Source organism: Rhinatrema bivittatum, chromosome 5 (assembly GCF_901001135.1).
Source record: "Rhinatrema bivittatum chromosome 5, aRhiBiv1.1, whole genome shotgun sequence".
In the NCBI taxonomy this organism is placed as follows: domain Eukaryota; kingdom Metazoa; phylum Chordata; class Amphibia; order Gymnophiona; family Rhinatrematidae; genus Rhinatrema; species Rhinatrema bivittatum.
This window is the reverse complement of record NC_042619.1, coordinates 107,932,189-107,950,449: the sequence shown is the minus strand read 5'-3', so window position 1 is coordinate 107,950,449 and position 18,261 is coordinate 107,932,189. Positions and strand designations below refer to the sequence as shown.

The following is an 18,261-nucleotide window of genomic DNA, read 5'->3' as shown; positions in this document are numbered from 1 at the left end:
TAGCAAGAAAAGACCTGTTATGCTTTATTTTATTTTTAATTGTTCAAATCTAGGGAGCGAATTAAGAAATGCTGTGACCAGCTGCGTGTTCTGTTGCATTGCATTTTTGGGAGAAAAACAGATACAGCTTCTGTCCTTGAGGCAACTGTGGATTATATGAGAAGTATACACGATAAAGTTCCTCCAGCTGTAACTGCTCAGGTATGCGTCATCATTCACGGCATTTAAAAATACAAAAAGAGTGCGATAGGAACTCCTGTCTACCTATAATCGTCTTTATTATATTTTAGTCTTTATTTATTTATTTGTTCCTCCTGCAATTTGTTCTGCTCCTTTGGGCTTCCAGCTCATTCTGAACCAACCTCTACTGGGCACTCAGCACCATGAGCCTTTATTCACAACTATCCAGGCCTTGTGTCCAATTTCTCTGCCTTCCCACACTCTTATTTTTAATTTCTTCATTTTTAGATTACTAAGACACTTCAGAGTAACAAACGATTCTGTAAGAGGCCACAGATGCAGAGGAGCATTTCTCCACAAAGCTGTGTTATGACACAGAGGTATGTTTGACGAATGGCATTGCCTCTTCTGAGTCATAGTCGGCACATGCTTAACTCTAGGTATGAAGAAAGTATTGATTGGGGAGCCTCATTAATGTGAATCCTTCTGTTTGTTAATAAGTCCGACCCCTTTTCTGTTATATTTTAGCAGGGGTATTGCTCCACATATGCAGTCATACAGGCACCAAGTATGTACAAGTCCATAGCAGGTATTGTTTTGACTGTCCCTTAGTATCTCACGTTATTCCTCCAGTACTTAAAATAAAGTGTTGCAGAAAGATTTGATTGTAGCTGATTATTGTGCAAGTACACTAAAAATAAGGATTAGTATTGTGTTTTAAGCAACATACCATAAAACCTTGATTTACCCAAATTAATTTTGGTCCCAAAACTGCATGATTTTGCTGAAAAGCAACTGTCAAAGATATTCATAAGACATTTGTCATGCAAACAAAAAAAAGATACTATTCATGGCCTGGAAAAAAGATAATCAGAAGAGGAGTTGCCTTAGTTGATCTAATTATTCTCACAGGACAAGCAGGATGGTAGTCCTCACATATGGGTGACATCACAGGATGGAGGCCAATCACGGAAAACTTCTGTCAAAGTTTCCAGAACTTTGACTGGCCCCTACTGAGCATGGCACTAACCCTGCAGCCAGCAGGGGTCCCCCTTCAGTCTTCTTTTTTCTGCGCAGCAGTAGCCTCACGGTTAAGGAGCTCTGAAGAGATTCCTGACAGGAATATTCCTCACGAAATTACTAAAAGCTAAATTGCCCCACAGGGGTCCCTCCTCTACCTTTTCTTAGTCCGTGGTACTCCGGTAAGTTTTTAACTATTTCCCGTCGATTACCATTGAGTTTGGCCCTCGTGGCCTACTGGCCGTCGACCGTACCGCGGCTCGATTTTTTCCATGGCCATGGTGTCTGGTTTCGTCGGTGCTCGGACTGTACCCACACCATGTCTATCACAGACCCCCATAAAGTCTGTGTAATGTGTCTAGGACGTGAGCACGATGTCTTGAACTCCACCAAATGTGCCTTAATGACACCGAAGGGTCGCAAGGCCAGAATGGAAAAGATGGAACTTCTCTTCCGTGCTCAAACCCTGACTCCGTACATTGCATCAATGTCGTCAGAACCGGCACTGTCAACTTCGCGCCAGCATCGACCGGCGACCGACCAGCATCAACGACTTCTCGGCCATCGACACCCTCTCTCCCCCTCAGGATCGAGGGGATCGCAGGGAAAAACATCGCCATCGACATCGTAAGACTCAGACCATCGAGGGAGTGAAATCATCGACCTCGCCATCGTCTGAGCCGCTGTCGAAAAAACCCCGTCCAGAAAAGGCACCGACCATTCCTGCAACCGGGACACCGAGGCAACCCTCACCCAATCTCGGTTGGGGAACCCACGTAGCCGATCTGCAGATGCAAGGATCTTCGTCTCCAGAGAAAGCCAAACACCAAATAAATTTCCTGGAGCTTCGAGCAATCAGATATCGCCTCTCAGATCAAGTCATCCTGATTCAGACAGACAACCAGGTGGCAATGTGGTACATCAACAAGCAGGGAGGCACAGGCTCCTTCCTTCTGTGTCAGGAAGCTGCGCAGATTTGGGAGGAAGCTCTCTCCCATTCGATGTACCTCAGGGCCACCTGGTTGCCGGGAGTGGACAATGTGCTGGCAGACAAGCTGAGTCATGTCTTTCAACCGCACGAGTGGTCTCTCAACCCCTCTGTAGTGAACTCCATCTTTCAGCAATGGGGATATCCTTGGATAGACCTGTTTGCATCCCCACAAAACTGCAAAGTGGAGAACTACTGCTCTCTCATTCACAGTACATTCTCTCAACCCAGAGACGCATTCTCTCTCTCATGGGCAACCGGTCTCCTCTATGCATTCCCTCCACTTCCACTTCTCTCGAAGACTCTCGTGAAGTTACGTCAGGACAAGGGAACCATGATCCTGATAGCACCTCACTGGCCATGCCAAGTGTGGTTTCCAGTACTTCAGGATCTCTCCATCTGCAGGCACGTTCCCTTGGGAAAGGACCCGCTTCTGATCACTCAGAACGACGGGAGCCTACTCCATCCCAAACTTCATGCCTTATTCCTGACGGCACTTAACCTTTCTGAACCAGTTTCCCGTGTCTTGATTGCTTCACGGAAGCCTTCCACGAGAAAAGCATACTCTTACAAATGGAACAGGTTTAAGTCATGGTGCTCTTCTCAGTCCCTTGACCCCTTTACCTGTCCAGTTACCAAGTTTTTAGACTATCTTTGGCATTTTTTCAGAGTCGGGTCTAAAAACTTCTTCCATCAGAATGCATGTCAGTGCAGTAGCCGCCTTCCATAAAGGTGTCGGGGATGTCCCTATATCAGTACAACCCCTTGTAACACGCTTTTTGAAGGGCTTGCTCCATATCAAGCCTCCACTGCGTCCTCCGGCCCCTTCTTGGGACCTTAATCTGGTTCTCGGTTGGCTCATGAAACCGCCTTTCGAGTCTCTTCACTCTTGTGAACTTCGATATCTCACATGGAAAGTGCTTTTTTTTTTTTGGCTATCACTTCAGCTCGCAGAGTTAGTGAATTGCAGGCTGTAATTACCTATCCGCCTTACACTAAACTTCTGCAGGACCGGGCGGTACTCCGCACTCACCCTAAATTCTTGCCTAAGGTAGTTTCGGGTTTTCACCTCAATCAATCCATCATACTACCTACCTTTTTCCCCAGGCCCCATGCCAACCCAGGAGAACAGGCTCTGCATACCCTTGACTATAAATGGGCTCTAGCGTTTTACCTAGACCGTACAGCTGCCCACAGGGAAAGCACTCAGTTATTCGTCTCTTTCCACCCTAACAAGTTGGGGAAGCCTGTGGGTAAGCAGATTCTCTCCTCCTGGTTGGCGGACTGCATATCCTTCTGCTATCAGCAAGCAGACATTCCATTTCATGACCTTGTTAAAGCACATTCTGTGAGGGCCATGGCGACTTCAGTAGCGCACCTATGACCCATGCCACTTCCTGACATTTGCACGGCTGCAACCTGGAGTTCTCTCCATACCTTTGCAGCCCACTATTGCTTGGGCAAAGCCGGAAGAGAAGATTCCATCTTCGGCCAGTCTGTCCTTCGTAACTTATTTTCTCACAGGACAAGCAGGATGGTAGTCCTCACATATGGGTGACATCATCAGGATGGAGCCCACTCACGGAAAACTTCTGTCAAATTTTCCAGAACTTTGACTGGCCCCTACTGGGCATGCCCAGCATGGCACTAACCCTGCAGCCAGCAGGGATCCCCCTTCAGTCTTCTTTTTTCCACGCAGCAGTAGCCTCGCGGTTTAGGAGCTCTGAAGAGATTCCTGACAGGAATTTTCCTCACGGAATTATTAAAAGTTAAATTGCCCCACAGGGGTCCCTCCTCTTAACTTTGCTGTGACCGCGGTACTCTAAGTTTTTACCCGTTTTCTGTCAATTACCGTCTAGTTTGGCCCTTGCGGCCTACTGGCCGTCGACCGTACCGTGGCTCGATTTTTTTTCAATGGCCATGGCATCGGGGTTCCGTCGGTGCCCTGATTGTACTCGCACCATGTCTATCACAGACCCCTATGGAGTCTGTGTAATGTGTTTAGGCCGTGAGCATGATGTCCTGACTTGCACCAAATGTGCCCTCATGATACCAATAGGTCGCAAAGCCAGAATGGAGAAGATGAAACTCCTTTTCCATGCTCAGACCCCGACTCCGTCCATTGCATCAACTTCATCGGAACCGGCACCGTCGACTTCGCGCCAGCATCAACCACCCACCAGTGACCGACTGCCATCGACACCCTCTACTCCTCCTCAGGATCAGAGGATTGCAGGGAGAAACATCGCCATCGACATCGAAAGACTCGGACCATCGAGGGAGCAAAATCATCGACCTCGCCACCGTCCGAGCCACTGTCGAAGAAGCCCCGTCCAGGAAAGGCTCCGACCATTCCTGCGACCGGGTCATCGAGGCCACCCTCACCCGATCGGGGTTTGGGAGTCGCGATTCTGCCTGTAAAGGTGGTCCCTCCTGCTGAGCCTCTGCCTCCCTCTTCTGTTCTGGAGCCGGGGCTGCTTGCTCCAGGTCTCCGAGAAGAACTGGACCAGCTGGTTCAGGAGGCCATCGACAAGGCAATGCAACGTCTCCACCGGCACCAATTGTGGAACCTGTCATCGACCCGATTCCGGCAGCGCTGGCACCGCTGCTATCCAGAATGGAGGCGCTGATGGCCGCCCTTCCACCGATGGATCCCGCGTCTCCGATGGCTCCGATGCCCTCCCCGATGACAGCTTCATTAGGAGGAGAAACACTGTTCCGCATCCCTCCATTGGGAGTTTTGCCTCATCCATCAGTTCCGATACGTCCATCGGCGCCTTCGGGTCCTCCATCAATGCCCTCGATGCCTGCACCGATGCCTTCCATGCTATCATCGGTGTCTCCAGCGATTCCTTCAATTTGTTTGGAGCCTAGACCAGGACCATCAGGTATCCAACCCCCTTCTCGTCCTACAGGACAGTCTGCTGATCCTTATGCTACTTGGGGTGATGATACTTCAACAGACACCAATGACTTACCTTCACCATCTTCGCCCACTAAAAGTAGAAAGCGTTCTCCCCCAGAGGACCTCTCATTCATTAATTTTGTGAAGGAAATGTCTGAGTTGGTTCCTTTTCAACTTCAGACGGAGCAGAATGATAGGCACCAGATGATGGAGTTACTCTGATTCCTGGATGCCCCCAAGGTGATCACCTTTATTCCCATTCATCAGGTCCTTCTTGATCTCCTCAAAAAGAACTGGGAAAATCCTGGATCAATTGCTTCAGTACACAGAAAGGCTGACACTACTTATTTAGTTCAGTTAGCTCCAGGCTTTCAAAAATCTCAGCTCGACCACCACTCAGTTGTGGTAGAGTCTGCTCAAAAAAGGGCAAAAAGGTCAAAACCTCACTCGTCTACCCCGCCTGCTAAGGAACAAAAGTTCCTAGACAACATTGGTTGACGAGTATTCCAAGGGGCCATGCTCATCTCCCAAATTGCTGCCTATCAGCTTTATATGACCCAATATAATAGGGTCATCTTTAAGCAGATACAGGACTTCTGAGTCCCTACCTGAATAATTCCAAGACCAGCTTACAAACCCTTGTAAACAAAGGATTTGAGACAGGCAAACATGAAATTTGAACATCTTATGACATTTTTGATACCTCTACCAGAGTGTCTGCAACGGCTAATTCAGCAAGACGGTGGGCTTGGCTCAAATCTTCTGACCTTTGCCCATAAGTGCAAGACCGTTTATCCAACCTACCATGTATCGGAGATAATCTGTTCGGAGAACAGATCCAACCGAATGCTGGCTGAATTAAAAGACCATCATGAGACTCTCAAACAGCTCTCTTCAATGCCTTCCGACTTCTCCTCAAGACAGCCCTTCAGGAAGGACACTAAGAAGTCGTTCTACCATCCAAGGAAGGCCTATCCGCCATCAGCAAGGTCCAGTACTACGAGACCTTATCAAATGCCTCAGCCTCGCCAAGCCCGAAAACAAAAGCCACAGGCAGCTCCCCAGCCAGGGCCTGCTTCAGGTTTTTGACTTCCGCTTGGAGAGCAGCAGCCAGATTCCTCTCTCAAACATACCAGTGGGAGGTCGATTGTGCCACTTTCACATGTGGCAGTTAATCACAACCAACCAATGGGTATTGGCAATCATTGCTCAGGGTTACCATCTGAACTTTCTCGCCCTGCCACCGGACTCCCCACCTCTGCAGATGTGGGGGATGTCCGACCACTCCATTTTTCTGGATGAAGAGGTCTCCCTCCTTCTCCAGTCAAGAGCAATAGAACCCGTTTTGCACTCACAGCAAGGTCTAGGGTTCTATTCCTGGTACTTTCCGATCCCCAAAAAATCAGGGGTTGTTCGTCCAATTCTGGACCTATGTGCTCTCAACAAGTACCTCCAGTGGGAAAAGTTCAAGATGGTAACCTTGGGATTGCTTCTTCCTCTTCTACAAAGAGGAGACTGGCTCTGCTCTCTGGACCTCCAGGACGCATACACACACATTGCGATAACTCCAACTCATCGCAAGTACCTGAGGTTTTTAGTAGGCCCCAAGCACTATCAATACCGAGTGCTTCCATTCGGTCTAGCGTCTGCACCACGAGTCTTAACCAAATGTCTCATAGTTGTCGCAGCTTTCCTCAGGAAAAAGGGTGTTCACGTCTACCCCTGTCTGGACGACTGGTTAATCAGGGCTCCAACCCAGCAAGCTGCTCAGTCGTCCCTCGATTTGACTCTACACACTCTAATTTCCCTAGGATTTGTCGTCAATTACGAAAAATCGTATTTAGTCCCATCTCAAACCTTGTCGTTCATTGGGGCAGACTTGGACACCTTGCAGGCAAAAGCTTTTCTACCTCAACAACGAGCGCTCACTCTTGTGTCTCTTGCTCACCAGTTGCAGTCTCAGAATACTGCAACAGCTCGCCAATTCCTCATCCTCCTGGGACACATGGCATCCTCAGTCCATGTCACATCAGTGGCCCGCTTGGCCATGAGACTCATGCACTGGACTCTGAGGTCACAATGGATTCAAGCTATTCAGCCTCTGTCAACCATTGTCCACATCACTGACTCACTCTGTCTGTCTCTTGCCTGGTGGAAAAATCAGAACAATCTTCTCCAGTGATTGCCCTTTCAAGTGCCAGATCCTCAAGTCATTCTCACCACCGACGCTTCCAACCTTGGATGGGGAGCCCACGTGGCCGATCTGCAGACACAGGGTTTTTGGTCTCCAGAGGAAGCCAAACACCAAATAAATTTCCTGGAACTTCGAGCAATGCAATATGCTCTCAGGTCTTTTCAGGATCGCCTATCAAACCAAGTCATCCTGATTCAGACTGACAACCAGGTGGCCATGTGGTACATCAACAAGCAGGGAGGCACAGGCTCCTTCCTTCTGTGTCAGGAAGCTGCGCAGATTTGGGCAGAAGCTCTCTCCCACTCGATGTACCTCAGGGCCACCTACTTACCGGGAGTGGACAATGTTCTAGCAGACAAGCTGAGTCGCGTCTTTCAATCGCACGAGTGGTCTCTCAACCCCTCGGTAGTGAACTCCATCTTTCGACAATTGGGTTATCCTCAGACAGACCTCTTTGTGGCCCCTCAGGACCACAAAGTGGACAATTACTGCTCCCTCATTCGCAACAAATGCTCTCAGCCCAGAGATGCATTCTCCCTCTCATGGACAACCAGTCTGCTTTATGCATTCCCTCCACTTCCTCTTCTCTCGAAGACTTTCGTGAAGCTACATCAAGACAAGGAAACCATGATCCTGATAGCACCTCACTGGCCACGCCAAGTGTGGTTTCCCATACTCCAGGATCTCTTCATCCGCAGGCACATTCCCTTGGGAAAGGACCCGCTTCTGATCACTCAAAACAACGGGAGCCTACTCCATCCCAATCTTCAGGCCTTGTCCCTGACGGCAAGGATGTTGAAAGGTTGATCCTTCAACCACTTAACCTTTCAGACCCAGTTTCCCGTGTCTTGATTGCTTCGCGAAAGCCTTCCATGAGAAAAGCTTACTCTTACAAATGGAAAAGGGTCACATCATGGTGCACTTCGCAGTCCCTTGATCCCTTTTCCTGTCCAATCCCAAGGTTTTTGGACTATCTCTGGCATTTGTCAGTCAGGTTTAAAGACCTCTTCAATCAGAATGCATGTCAGTGCGGTAGCCGCCTTCCATAAAGGTGTCGGGGATGTTCCTATATCAGTACAACCCCTTGTAACACGATTTTTAAAGGGCTTACTCCATATTAAGCCACCCTTACGTCCTCTGGCCCCTTCTTGGGACCTTAAACTGGTTCTTGGTCATCTCATGAAACCGCCTTTCAAGCCTCTTCACTCCTGTGACCTAAAATATCTCACATGGAAAGTGATTTTCCTTTCGGCTATCACTTCAGCTCGCAGGGTTAGTGAGTTACAGGCCCTAGTTACCTATCCGCCTTACACTAAACTCCTGCAGGACCGGGCGGTACTCCGCACTCACCCTAAGTTTTTACCTAAGGTAGTTTCAGAGTTTCACAATAATCAATCCATCATACTACCTACCTGTTTTTCCCAGGCCCCATTCCAATCCAGGGGAATAGACTCTGCATACCCTTGACTGTAAACTGTTTCTAGCTTTTTATCTAGACCGTACAGTTGCCCACAGGACAAGTACTCAGTTATTAGTCTCGTTCCACCCCAACAAATTAGGGCAACCTGTGGGTAAACAAGACTCTCTCCTCCTAGTTGGCGGACTGCATATCTTTTTGCTATCAGCAAGCAGGCATTCCTTTTCAAGACAGTGTTAAAGCACAGTCTGTGAGGGCCATGGCGACTTCAGTAGCACATCTACGATCGGTGCTGCTTCCTGACATTTGCAGGGCTGCTACCTGGAGTTCTCGCCATACCTTCGCAGCTCACTATTGCTTGGACAAAGCCTGAAGACAAGATTCCATCTTTGGCCAGTCTGTCCTGCGTAACCTTTTTCCAATGTGACGTACCATCACTCTTCTGCCTGCCTGGTGGGGTTCAGGATGCCCTCTACCAAATTCCACCCCAGTTGTTGTGCCTGTTGCACGCCGTTGGGTACATTTGGTGCATGTTCGGACATCCTCAGCTCAGTACTCACCCATATGTGAGGGCTACCATCCTGCTTGTCCTGTGAGAAAGCAAATGTTGCTTACCTGTAACAGTTGTTCTCACAGGACAGCAGGATGTTAGTCCTCACGAAACCCGTCCACCGCTCCGCGGTGTTGGGTTCGTAATGTTTTGTTATTTTATTTTTCGGCACTGCCTGTAGCTTTCAATTAAGACTGAAGGGGGACCCCTGCTGGCTGCAGGGTTAGTGCCATGCTGGGCATGCCCAGTAGGGGCCAGTCAAAGTTCTGGAAACTTTGACAGACGTTTGACAGTCAGTAGAGAATCTTCAGAGTGTTCAGGAACATGGGCCCTCGAGGAGCGAGTACCGGTTCCCATCTGCAATCTGAAATAAAGAAAAGAGAACGAGGCCCTCGAGGAGTGGGTACCCCTGGTAAGTCTGAGGAGGCAGAGTAGCTTGGGAGTAAAGCCGAAGCAATTCCTTTTTAACTCTATTCGTTAGCGAATATCGAGACCTTTTATATTGGAAGCAGATGACGTCATCTCAGGGGACGCCCCCGAGGTTCGCACCCTTGCTGGTACATCAGTCGGAACGCTCGCTCTACGTCATCAGGAACAAGGCAGATCTGCAGTGTCGTGCTGGTCCGGGGACGCCGGAGGAAGACGGCAAGAAGCCGCCGCAGCTAACCGTCCATCAGACCTGGAGGGAGTCACCACAGAGGTAAAGAGGGCGGAGTGAGGGCGTCGAGCAGCGATCGACACAACAATCTCAAACCCACCTCCCAAGGGAGATGGAGGTTAAAGAGCATGCTACCATGTAAGTGAACTGCAGCAGAGAAAAAAAAGGGCAATGCAGCTATGTAACATGAGCTGCCAGCCCAGGAAACCCAGAATGAGATTGAAAAGGTTGCCAGACCCTTACTGTCAAGGTGCTTAAATGACCATTGAATAGGTGAGTCAGAGACTCAGGGGATTTCCATGGCACAGCTGCCTGGTCTACTATTGGTAACTTGCAGTGAAAATCACAAAGTCAAAGGATAGCAAAATTCTAAATTACAGGACTATGACTGGAAAAATCCTACATTGCAGAATTCTGAATGAGAGAGGGATTTATGAGAGAAATGTACTGAAAAAACAGTCCTAGGAAGCAAACAGATTCTCACCTGACTAACAAGGGGAATCAGTTCCTTGGCCACCCAATTTTCAGGCAACAGAAAAAAAGGCTAGGCAGAATGGAAGGGTGTGCACATACTCTCTTTCCATGGGTCTTGCCTGGGTCTTGGCCTTTTGGCTGAGAGAAGGTAAGCCATCCAGGTTAGTTAACAGCAAATAACTGGCCATGAGCTTAGTGAAGCTAAAATCACTGAAAGCTGAGACTGCAGAAAACCTGAATCACTGAATGCTAAACAAGCAATGAGCCTAGTGGAGCTGTAAACCCAAACCAAGGGAGAAGAACCGAAGGACAGCAGAAGAACTGGAGACGGAGAGGTCCTCCAGAAGGGAGTGGACCCCAGCAGCAGATCGACTGGTCCCCCAGAAGGAAGGAAACACCAGCAGCAGATTGGGAGGTGACCCTGGGCCCCCCTTGAGCAAGGGGATGCTACCCTGGGCCCCCCTTGAGCAAGGGGATGCCAGCAGCAGATTAAGCAGTCCTTTAGGAGGGTGTGGACCCTAATGGCAGATTGAGCAGTCCCCCAGAAAGAAGAAGACCCCAGCGGAGGTCCAGAAGCACAGTTGGGTTCCCAGGAGGATGTGGACCCCAGCAACAGATCGGAAGGCAGAGGCAGGTCCCCAGGGAGGGCATGGATTGCAGCGTTGACATGGATATTTCAGCAGAGCAGATGCAGCATCAAGGAGATGGCAGTGGTTTAGATACAATAGACCCCCCCCCCCCCCAGGCCAACACTTGTTTGCTGAGCCTTAATTTCTACATATTCAAATGGACAAACATGGCAACCACAATTCTTTGCCCAACTGAGAAGAAATCTCTTCCTTTTCTGTGGTTTTGCATAGTTTCAGGTTATCTACGTTATATTTGTGGTTTGCAGTTAGAGATCAGCTTGTCTGCCATCAAAAGTATCCACATTACTAGTTCAGAATAATAAAAATTGCTCTTTATTCATCCAAGCCTTAGAGAAATGTATTTTCTGCTTAGCTTAATCAACCTATCACAGTCCTTCCAGGACCCTGAATACTTTGCATGGTGCGGTAAACCAATTTATTGGTGCTGAGTATAATTAAGGAACAAAGAGCTGGACAAACATTTTTGTCTGGTATGGTTTAAGCACAGTGGATGCTAATGGAGTTTGTGGGTAGTAAATAAAAGTGCTCCCTTCCTGCCCTCTTTTTCCATGGGTCTATAAATTTGGTATCTTTGCATAACACAGCAAGGAAGGAAAGAAGGCAAACAAGCTGAAAGAGTGCACAGCAAAGAAGCATGCAAAACTAACAGCAATGTGCTGTTCAAGTGAAAGATAGATAAATATTTCTGTCCCCATGGAAAAAGGCTGAGTGTGGAAGGATACACTAATTTATTAACCTGACGCAGCTCCTAGTTAGGGCTTCCTGAAGTAATTGTGCAAAAAAGGTGCCCAGCATCTCCCCCTCTGAGCTTGTGCAAAGGAATTATTTCATTTTCCTGAATAATGGCCATGCTTTGCAGCCTTTACTATTCAGTGATGTGATGTCATAGCCAACAAAGTGACTTCACATGCATAAGTAAGACAGTATTTCCTAGCGTGTAGCAGATGGACTCAGAACAAGTGGGTATAGTGTGCTCGTGCTAGCAGTTGGAGACGGATCTGACATCAGCACAGGTACATATACCCCCACAGGAAGTGAAGCAACTCAGTAATTTCCGTCTCCAAAGCAGTTTGGAGCGCCTGCACGCTCGCTGAGCGTGTTTTCCAATACTACTTTCTATGTTCCTTGATGGGAGCCAGCTGGCCCATAGCTTGGGATTACCTACAGGTTCTCGGTCTCATGGCATCCACCCTGGAAGTGGTACCACGGGCAAGGGCCCATAGGAGACCGTTACAACATTCCCTCCTCTCTCGGTGGAGCCCACGTTTACAGAACTACACCGTGCATCTACCTCTACCCGCCAGAGTGCGGACCCAGCTACGGTGGTGGTTGCAGTCCGACCATACGAGCAGGGGGTCGAAGATGTCCTCCCCCACGTAGACTCTGCTCACCACAGATGCCAGCCTGAGCGGATGGGGAGCACACTGCGAAGAGCTCACCACCCAAGGGCGGTGGAACAGAGAAGAGTCGGGGTGGAACATCAACCGTCTAGAGGCACGGGCAGTCCGGTTAGCCTGCCTGCGATTTGCTCACAGACTGCGGAACAGAGCAGTCAGAGTGATGTCCGACAACGCCACTACGGTGGCATACATCAACCGACAGGGCGGAACCAGAAGCCAACAGGTGTCCCTAGAGATAACCTCGCTGATGGCTTGGGCAGAGGCGAATCTCCAGGACATCTCCGCCGTCCACATTGCCGGAAGGGACAACACCGCGGCAGACTTCCTCAGCAGGGAAAGCCTAAATCCGGGAGAATGGCAGCTGTCCCCCACAGCCTTCCAGATGATTGTGGATCAGTGGGGGACTCCGGACATGGACCTACTAGTGGACAGGTCCAATGCTCAAGTACCCAGATACTTCAGCCGCAAGCGAGATCCGTTCTCTCACGGGATCGACGCCCTGGTTCAGCCATGGCCTCCAGGAACCCTGTTATACGCCTTTCCTCCGTGGCCTCTGCTGGGCGCCCTTATACACAACATTCAGAGGCACAGAGGCCTAGTTCTTCTAGTGGCACCAAACTGGCCAAGAAGACCCTGGTACGCGGACATGAGAAGACTACTGACAGGGGACCCCCTTCCCCTGCCTCCTCTCAGGGACCTGCTTCGTCAAGGTCCCATCCTCCACGAGGATCCGGCTCAATTCTCTCTTACGGTCTGGCCATTGAGAGGGCTAGACTGAAGAAAAGAGGTTACTCTGAGCCGGTGATAACTCCTCCGAGCTCGCAAATTTTCCACATCCCTCACCTACATAAGGATCTGGAGAGTATTTGAAGCCTGGTGCGACACTCATGGCACCAATCCACATGCGACCACAATCCCTATTGTTCTGAATTTCCTGCAGGATGGGCTTCAGAAGGGTCTCTCCCTAAGCTCCATCAAGGTTCAGGTGGCTGCGCTGTCTTGCTACGGTCCCAGGAGGGATGGCAAGACCATTGCCACGCACCCAGATGTTTCCCGCTTCCTGAAAGGAGTCAAGCACATTCGTCCGCCACTGAAGTGGCCAGTGCCCCTGTGGAACCTCAACATAGTTTTGGATTTCCTTGCGGGATCCACCTTCAGACCCCTTCGAGGCCTGTCTCTCCGTTCGCTAACTTTGAAGATGGTGTTCTTGCTGGCAGTGTGTTCCGCACGCCGCATCTCAGAGCTACAAGCGCTGTCCTGCCGTGATCCCTTTCTCAGGCACACTCCAGAGGCTATCCATCTTCGCACGGTTCCCTCCTTCTTACCTAAAGTAGTCTCACAATTTCACCTCAACCAAACCATATCCTTGCCAACCACGGCGGGTTTGAAGAAATCAGAAGAAGGGCGTTTGCTACGCCATCTCGACATCGGTAAATTGCTGCCCAGATACCTGGAAATGACAGAAGCAGTACAAAAGACGGGACCATCTGTTCGTCCTTCACAGCGGGAAGAAACAAGGGGAAGCGGCCTCTCGGCCCACAATCGCCCGCTGGATCAAAGAAGTTATCAGAGCGGCCTACGTAGAGTCCGGGAAGTCACCGCCTCTGCAGGTCAAGGCTCATTCTACCAGAGCGCAGGCGGTCTCTTGGGCAGAATCTAGGATGCTGTCGCCCGCGGAGATATGTAAGGCGGCGACATGGTCCTCCCTCCATACCTTTTCCAGATTTTACCGTCTGGATGTCCAGGCCAGGGAGGACGCAGCATTTGCGAGGGCAGTCCTACGCAGTCCTCAGGCAGCCTCCTGCCCAGTTCGGGAGTAGCTTTTGTACATCCCACTTGTTCTGAGTCCATCTGCTACACGCTAGGAAATGTTGAGATTACTTACCTGATAATCTCCTTTTCCTTAGTGTATGCAGATGGACTCACCATCCCGCCCGGCTGCCAGTATACATGGGTTTTCACCACTCCAAGGTAAGCCATGTCATTTCTTACACGAGAGCGTCCACTCTACCAGGTGTCGACGCCTTCCGGTTGGGAACGCTGGCGGTCTCCAGCTACTATCAATCAGTCAGGGGAATCCTGTTTCACTAATTCATTGATCGGTCAGTACGTATATATCCATAACAGCTTTTGCAAGGAAGATTACTGAGTTGCTTCACTTCCTGTGGGGGTATATGTACCCGTGCTGACGTCAGATCAGTCTCCAACTGCTAGCACGAGCACACTATACCCTCTTGTTCTGAGTCCATCTGCATACACTAAGGAAAAGGAGATTATCAGGTAAGTAATCTCAACATTGTCCGCTATACAATTGTAATGAATATAACATATTTGAATATATGTTGAAAACTGCAAAACAATTTATGGAGACAGAGAAGGAGCCAAACATGGTCTCAGCAGAGCTGAGGTGCAAAGAAAGTGAGGGTACAATGCAAGAGAGGTAGTACAGACAGGGTTTTAGTTAACTTTTCAGCTGAATATATTTTATTGATATAACCCTCTTTTCGGGGATAAGCTGCATCCCAAAAGGCCATAAAAACATTTCTTAAATGAGGCTAGTTCCTCAGTCTGTTCCTCCCTCCTCTTGTCCCATGGAGTGGATTCTTTCTGTTGGGGGGGGGAGGGGGAGAGGATAACCTTCTAGGCTCATGGCATAGATGAATTTTTGTGTGTGTGTGTTACCATAGCTCTTTGGAACAAAACAGGCTGGACTCGCTGGATGGGTGTTTAAATTAAAGTTTACTGTGGTCTGGTAGCTGGTTTTTCAACCTGCATGGACTTAGCTGCTTGGACAGCTGAAAGGCAGTGGGTGCAGGAAGCCAAGCGTGGTGATGACTGCATATCTCTTCCCCCCCCCCCCCCCACCCCAAGCTGGAGATAGTCTCTGTACTCAGCCGGGAAGGGCTGAGCTCAGTAAGATTAAAAAAAAGAAACTACACAGACACACAAGGAGGGTTTTTGTGTAGGGCTCTTCTTACCCGGTCTTTGTGCTTGGCACACCAATGCAACATTCGTCCCAATTCAAGGGAGGTTTAAGGGACATGGGCAGCCTGGCAGGTTGAGCAGCCTCTGTTGGCTCAGCCATGCTCTTAAGGCTTTTCGCTGGGCACCGCATGGTAGGCCGCAGCAGTGTTTTGTATGCTTTGCCTGTGCTTCAGCAGCCCTCTTCAGAAGTATCAGTTCATGTAGTGCGTCTAATTGTGCATCCAGGTTGTATCCAGTTTTTGGACATTTAGATGGGCATCTGTTTTGACATCCAGGTTAAACGGCATCCGGGCTAGGTGAGAGCTTAACCGTGCACTTAGCTTAGGCATGTTGATTGTGCACTTGTCTTTGGGATGCCTAGTCTTGCAATGCCTAGGTTTTGGATGCCTAATTTTTGGACCATAATAAAAAAAAAAAAAGAACATATATGCCATACTGGGTCAGACCAAGGGTCCATCAAGCCCAGTATTTTGTTTCCAATAATGGCCAATCCATGTCACATGTACCTGGAAAGTACCCAAACATTAGATAGATCACAAGCTATTGTTGCTTATTAATTACTGTAATAGTTCATGGAATTAACCTATAGGAACTTATACAAACCTTTTTTAAACCCAGTAACACTAACTGCTGAAACCACATCCTCTGGCAATGAATTTCAGAGTTTAACTATGTGCTGAGTGAAAAAGAATTTTCTTCGATTTGTTTTGTTTTAAATAAGCTACTTGCTAACTTCATGGAGTGCCCCCTGGTCCTTCTATTATCTGAGAGAGTAAATAACCGATTTACATTAACTTTTTCAAGTCCTTTCATGATTTTTTAGACTATCATATCCCCACTCAGAATAGCACCTCTTGCTAAGAAACCTAAGCACCTTTCTCTATACGCTGCCTGTCACATTCGGGCATCTCATCCTGGCGTGACCTCTAACTTGTGCCTGCACTGTTTGGAAGCTCAGGGAGATTTATCTTCCTCTTATTTTACTAATCCTAGTTTCTTCTTGGTCTGTTGAGGGCCTGAGTAATGACGTGTCAGGAGGAATGCATGATCTTGGAACTCCCTTAACTGGTTCGTCAGAGGGGAAGGTAGTTTAGTGGGCGCAGCACAAGTGCCTCCTGGTTTGGATACTTCTGCCTTTCCTTGGGTAGAATTTTTTCAAGGGTTGCAGTCCTTTCTCAGGCGCAGTCCTCTGCCCAGCTCAATCTTGCAAGGGCAGAGCTGCAGCCTATTACTGCTGTTAAGCATTGGAATACACCTAGATCAGCAGTAGGACTTCCTGATAAGGGACCTGGATGCCATGGATGACTAGGCTGATCCTGATTCCGGCTGGAACCGTGAAGGACTATGTTGCAGTTCTTTCATCGAGATGAGCTCCTGGCTCTGATTTTCCAGACTTTGAAAATGCTGGGAGTGCCTGGGATGGATTCCAATTCTGAGCCAAAGAAAAATCCTGTTTTGGTTTCCTTGCGTAAAGCCTCTTATTTTTTCCCCGTCATGGAGGCCATTGAAGAATTGATTGATCTTGAGTGTGGAACTCCAGAAGCTAATTTCAAAAGGTGCTGAGTTTTGGAAGGTCTGTATCCCTTGGATCCAGTGGTGAGAGAGTGTTTACATTTTCTGAAGGTGGAAGCACTTTTTTGTGCAGTCTCCAAATGGATGACTATCCCTGTAGAGGGAGGAACTGCTTTGAAGGATGTTCATCATAGGAAGATTGAGACTATCCTTAAACATTTGAAGCAGTGGCAATGACGCAGATAGCTTCTTGTTGTTTTCTAGTGGCTCACTCTTGTTTACTTCTCTGTCAGGAGATCGATGACTCTGGAGTGAATTCCAGGGCAGTTATGGAGCCCACAACTGTCTTTTTGGCAGATGTGGGCTGTGATTTGGTCCTCACTTAGGCCAGAGGGGTGGCTTCGATAATAGCGGCCCGGTGTCAGTTATGGCTGAGAAATTGGTCGGCCGATGCAACCTCTAAGGCTAACCGTGAAATTGCCCTTTTTAAGGCTCGATCTTATTTGGAAGCGAGTTGGAGAAACTGTCCAGTAAGTGGGGCAAATCCCAGCAGATGCCACACTCCTTTACCATGAGAGGTCGTGCTCAGGGATCCAACCGTTTTCGACCCTACAGAGGAGCGACTTTTCAGATGACTCGTCCTTTTGGTAAGTCTAGGTTGTTTCGTCCCAGACAGCCCAGATGGAGCGTGGGCTCGGGGTGTGGAACCTCCCAAGCCTCCCAATGAAGGTTTTGCTGACCCACCCCCGGGAACAGGAAATAAGATGCCTTTCTCTCTTTTATCAGCGGTGGGTCGAGATCACATCCGATCAGTGAGTCCTGGAGGTGATGCAATAAGGATATGCACTGGAGTTTCACAGTGTTCCTTGGGATGTGTTCATGGTGTCTCCCTGCAGAAGAAGCAGGCAATAGAGTCTACTCTGTCAAGGCTCCTTAGTCTGAGTGCTGTGGTTCTAGGACCCATCTCAAGCAAATATGGAGCAATATTCTGTTTATTTCATTGTGCCCAAGAAGGAAGGCTCCTTTTGTCCCATCCTGAATCTCAAAGGGTCAGCTGTCATTTGTGGGTGACTAATTCTTGCATTGAAACTTTGCATTCAGTGATACTGGCCATGTTGTCAAGGGAATTTCTGACCACCTTGTAGCTGTCCGAGGCATACATACGATTAGAGTATCAATGTTTTCTGTGTTTTGCAGTGTTGGGGTGTCATTATCAATTTCTGGCATTTCCCTTTGGTTTGGCCACCGCACCCAGAACTTTCTCAAAGGTTATGGTGGAGGTGGCGGCAGAGTTGAGAAGATGGGATTCTAGTTATCCGTATTTGGAC

General features: G+C 48.8%; 1 protein-coding gene across 2 annotated transcripts in view; it reads left to right on the top strand.

Annotated features, from left to right (window-relative positions):
- The window catches only part of SOHLH2 (spermatogenesis and oogenesis specific basic helix-loop-helix 2), a 153,212-nt gene that overhangs the window by 95,618 nt on the left and 39,333 nt on the right, over positions 1–18,261 (top strand). For both annotated transcript variants that reach the window (XM_029602708.1, XM_029602709.1), the window contains exons 7-8: positions 54–201; positions 469–560. In XM_029602708.1, the coding sequence (XP_029458568.1) occupies positions 54–201; positions 469–560 (240 nt within the window). The remainder of the gene's footprint in view (positions 1–53; positions 202–468; positions 561–18,261) is intronic.